Below are 4,500 nucleotides of genomic sequence, written 5' to 3'. Positions count from 1 at the left end.
GTTCATTTCTACACTTTGCATTTTGTCCAATACATAACTTGAGAACTATATAAGGTATCAACATGAAACTATGTAGGTAGATAGATCCCATAGAGTAGAATTGCATACATGTCAGAGAGAAAGAACGTTTATCTCTTATCTTATTGATGAAGGACAAATAATTTAAAAACATTTGAAAAAATCTATAAACTACTGCATTCATTCTCCTTATGTGCAAAATTATTAACTAAAAAGCTTATTTTCTGACAATCACGTGTCAGGGGTATTTGGCACTTGTGACAATGTCTAGTTGATCTTGTTTTTCATATTGTAAACTGATGTCAGATTTTGAACTGGCATATTACTAAAACACAAAATAATGTTATATATGAGATTGAGTCAATTTTGCGCAAAGCAAACAAAAATATTTTTTAAAAGTGAGTGGTAGTCTGCTCTTTGCATCACAATGATATAATTAATTTATATGCCCTTCTTCCATCTTATTTACTTGTTGTCATGCAGAGTGTCTTCCAAGTGTACTGTTCGGTGATACTAAATGTTGCTCTCTCTTGCTGATATTTCCTTTCATATGTATGATTATTATTTAAATGACATCTGTGATATAGTGTTACTACCTTTTTTTATTTACATTACGATAGAAGTATGTTTTGTTTAGTTTTGTTTACATCGGAACTGTAAAGGTCAGAAGGCGACTTTACAGTTTTACTGGTGGAAGAATACCTCAGGTGGCCTTCGTGTACTATATCATGTCTTGGTAGAACCACTGACCTTCTATATGTCATAAGCTGAATTGCCTTTTTCAAAAGAAATTATTGAAAGTCTCTTACGGGATTTGAACCCGCAGCAGTTAGGGGTAAAGGGATTTGAAATCGGCAACCATAACCTCTTGGTCTGTCACAAACATGTAAAAAAGCCTTTTTATATTACATTTGTGGCAGTCAGTGATTTGATTAAAATAAGGTTATTTATTTAGTTTGTAAAGTTAACAATGTTTTGTTTAAGAATAGCTCTTCAATGGTGAAATAAGAATTCAGATATTTTCAGAAATTTAAATTTGAAACTATATTTACATCAATTTTAAAAAAATGTCCTTATTTTACATTAACGTTCCTTAAATCATTTGCAGAATGCTCTGAAAGAAAGATGACTTTGCAATCTAACGCTACTTTTGTAAAGACTAAAGCATTTGAAAGCACCTTAAAACGCCTACAGAAAACAGGTTTTGTTGTTATAAATGGGAATCATGGGGAGGGCACAAGCACCATTGCTTTGCACCTTATCTCAGGAAAAAGATATCTAAGGCTCAGTACACCTAACGACTGGAGATTAGTGTCTATCAAAAATTGTGATGCAATATTTATTGATGACATTTTTGGAGTTGCTGTTCTCGAGGAAGAAAATGTAAAATGTTGGCGTCCTGTTTTAGAAGAAATACGGGAAGCAGTTTTGAAAAAAGATATAATCGTTTTGATCACGATAAAGCCACACATTCTTCGACAAGCAAAGAAGTATCTGTTCTATAAACTTTCAAATTGGTTTGCAGACAATGTTATAACTGTCAAGTCTGAGACAATATCAATCGATGAGCGTTATGAAATTTTAAAATCCCATTTGGAAGCTAACGAACGGAAAATAGATATTGATGCATTGAAAAGTTTTGTCTCCAGTTATGAAAATAACCCGGAGACAATGTTTCAAATAGGTTTTCCTCAACGTGCAAATATGTACGCGGAGTTTTCACAATTCTTTGAAAAAGGATTCACGTTTCTTGAAAAGCCGATATATTTTGTGAAAAACTGCCTAAGTGATGTGCTAAGTGAAGAAAAATCTTTCTTAGCATTTTTTTTCTTATGGTCACAATTAAAGCACACATTAAGGATAACGGAGCTAGATGACATGGAAGAGCGCAGTGAAATTTCCTGCCGTTTAAAACAACAAAATGTGTTCTCAGTATCTTATGTTAAGGAGGCATTGCTTTCTCACAAAGACGGGTTTATCAACTATATTGAAGACAGCGAGGAATTCCGCTTTAGTCATGATATCATTGCCGACGTAGTAGGTTTGCTGGTTTGTGAGAAAAATATCAAGGATGGCATTAATTTATGCTCACTTGATTTTCTTCTGACGTACGTCACAACAGCCGACGAAACAGAAGATGAAAGCATAGTCAAAGTATATATAAAGAAGTCAAGATTTGAACTATTGCACAAACGGCTCTTGTATTTTTACCGATCAAATAAAATGGCCGTTAATCACGATGCCTTCGGCAATGAAAACTTCGTTTCAGTGCTAAAGGAGAAAGAGGATAAAGAAGAAGTTAAGAACTTTGAAATATTTCATGATGCGTGTACTGTAGGCGCCATTCAGACTGTTTCGTGTATGTTAAACTGTGGAATAGAAGGACATGAGGTAAAAGGATTCAGTCCCATACACATGGCTGCAAACTCTAATCACTGTGAAATCGTATCTTTATTCGTAAAGAGAAATCCCGAACTCCTTAAATTGAAAATATCAGGTGGAGAAAATGAATATCAGAAGTATCAAGGAGCAACAGTATTGCACATAGCAAGTCTTAATGGGTATGAAACGATGATAAATATATTATTATCACTTGGTGCTGATGTCAATTTAAGAGATTGTGAAGGAAACACGCCATTACTTCTTTCTATAAAGGAGGAAAAATATAGAATAACACGGATTTTTCTTAAACATGAGGATGTCGAAATCAATACACCTGACATAAATGGTTCAACCCCTTTGATGGAAGCAGTAAAGAACAATTTGAATATCGCAAAGTCACTTCTTCAAAAACAAAATGTCGATATTAATTGCATTAATTCGAAAAATCAAACAGCACTCGACATTGCTCTTTCTAAAGGGGCGGATAATATAGTGAAAAGACTGAAGACTAAGGGAGCCGAAACTGCAAAATAATTGATAGATCCGAACAAGTGAAGAAAGAAATTGTGCCCAAGAGACGCTTTGTATAACTACATGCTCTTGAAAACAGTCATCAGAATGTGTTTTCACTTGTAAAAATGATAGTAACTGTTGTTTCATTTAGCGGAACAGGTACAAAAAATGACAATAAAGATCAACAAGGCAAGGTAACGTTCACAGAACGCAGCTCCCAACACAATTCAGTCACATATTCAGAGCACCCAGAAAGCACCGATAAATAAATAAAAACAATAGGATAAGCAAGCAGGACATGATTGGGGACAACAAACAATAAACACCGAACAATCTCCTTAAATGAAAATATGACAACTTTGATTGCATGTAAGGGGAGACCATCAAGTCGCCATACGACACAAACAACGCGGTTGTTGGCATAAAATGAGAATAAAGATCAACAACGTTCACAGAACGCAACTCCCGACACAACCAACTCCTATTGGACACAATTTCATATATATTCGGTTTCTTTTTCATGAGATACGCAGTAACCTTGACTTTCATATTTTATAATACGCTTGTAGATAAAAAGGCAGACTTTTACCGGTATTTTACGAAAAAAAAATCCACAGCACCATTTATAGCCATGACTTTGATACGGTGAACGATGCCAGTTGACAACGCACAGTTGACAAATCTTGTGTTGGACTCAGACATGTACCGTTAGAAAAAGTTAGCCATAGTTATAACATAGTTTTGAAATCTTATGTTTTAGTAGAACAGTCTATTTGTTTAAGTGTTTACTGAATGTAATTTTTTAAGTTCTTTACAGAAATTACAGACATTTTATAATTTATACAATACGTATAATCAGTAAAGATCAGACAGTTGCTCTTGATAAAAGTTTGTTTAACATTATTTAAAGGAACATTTAGAATTAGTTTGCTTTAGTTTGTTTGGAATTGATTTTATTTTCTGTTTTATTTATTTATCAAGGTGTTAAGCTTTTTATTTTCGGCAATACAGTTCAAACATTGGGAATTGAGGTTTTATCATTACACTATTCTACACTTTATGCTCCCCGTAGGATGAGCATATAGTTGCCACTTTTTCCGTCCGTCCGGATGTCCGTCCGTCCTTCCACTTTCTTGTCCGGGACATAACTTTGAAACAACAAGAGGTATCAACATGAAGCAGCTTTATAGGTAGATAGGTCTCATTGGCTAGATGTGCAGTACACAAAAACTGTAACTCTGCCTTGTCAAATTTTTTAAGTAACTTTGTTCATTTCTACACTTTGAAGTTTGCGCTGAAATAATCAGAGATATCAAAATGAAACTTTGTATGTAGATAGGCCTCATTGGGTAAAAGTGCAGTGAAAAAGAACCATAACTCTGCCTTGCCTAATTTTAGAGTAATTGCTCTTTGTTAGTTATTGCCCTTTGTTCACTTTGAACGTTGGCCAAGAGGTATAAACAAGCAACTTAGTAGATATATAGATCTCATCAAATAGAAATGCAATGCTAAAGCACCGTAACTCTGCCTTCCTTAATTTCAGAGTTATTACCCTTTGTTAATTTTTACACTTTGAATATTGTCCAG

The 4,500-nt window shown here is 34.2% G+C and overlaps 1 protein-coding gene across 1 annotated transcript; it reads left to right on the top strand.

Annotated features, from left to right (window-relative positions):
* Window positions 1–528: 528 nt before the first annotated feature.
* Window positions 529–4,103, top strand: LOC132738263 (uncharacterized). Its single transcript, XM_060725730.1, has one exon. It carries the CDS (start codon window positions 1,144–1,146, stop codon window positions 2,932–2,934), a length of 1,791 nt encoding a protein of 596 aa, XP_060581713.1. The 5' UTR covers window positions 529–1,143; the 3' UTR covers window positions 2,935–4,103.
* Window positions 4,104–4,500: the final 397 nt, after the last annotated feature.

This window comes from Ruditapes philippinarum, unplaced genomic scaffold, assembly GCF_026571515.1.
Source record: "Ruditapes philippinarum isolate M1 unplaced genomic scaffold, ASM2657151v2 ctg296_1_1_1_1, whole genome shotgun sequence".
Lineage (NCBI taxonomy): Eukaryota > Metazoa > Mollusca > Bivalvia > Venerida > Veneridae > Ruditapes > Ruditapes philippinarum.
The sequence above is the reverse complement of the archived record's forward strand: the minus strand, read 5'-3'. Positions and strand labels throughout refer to the sequence as shown.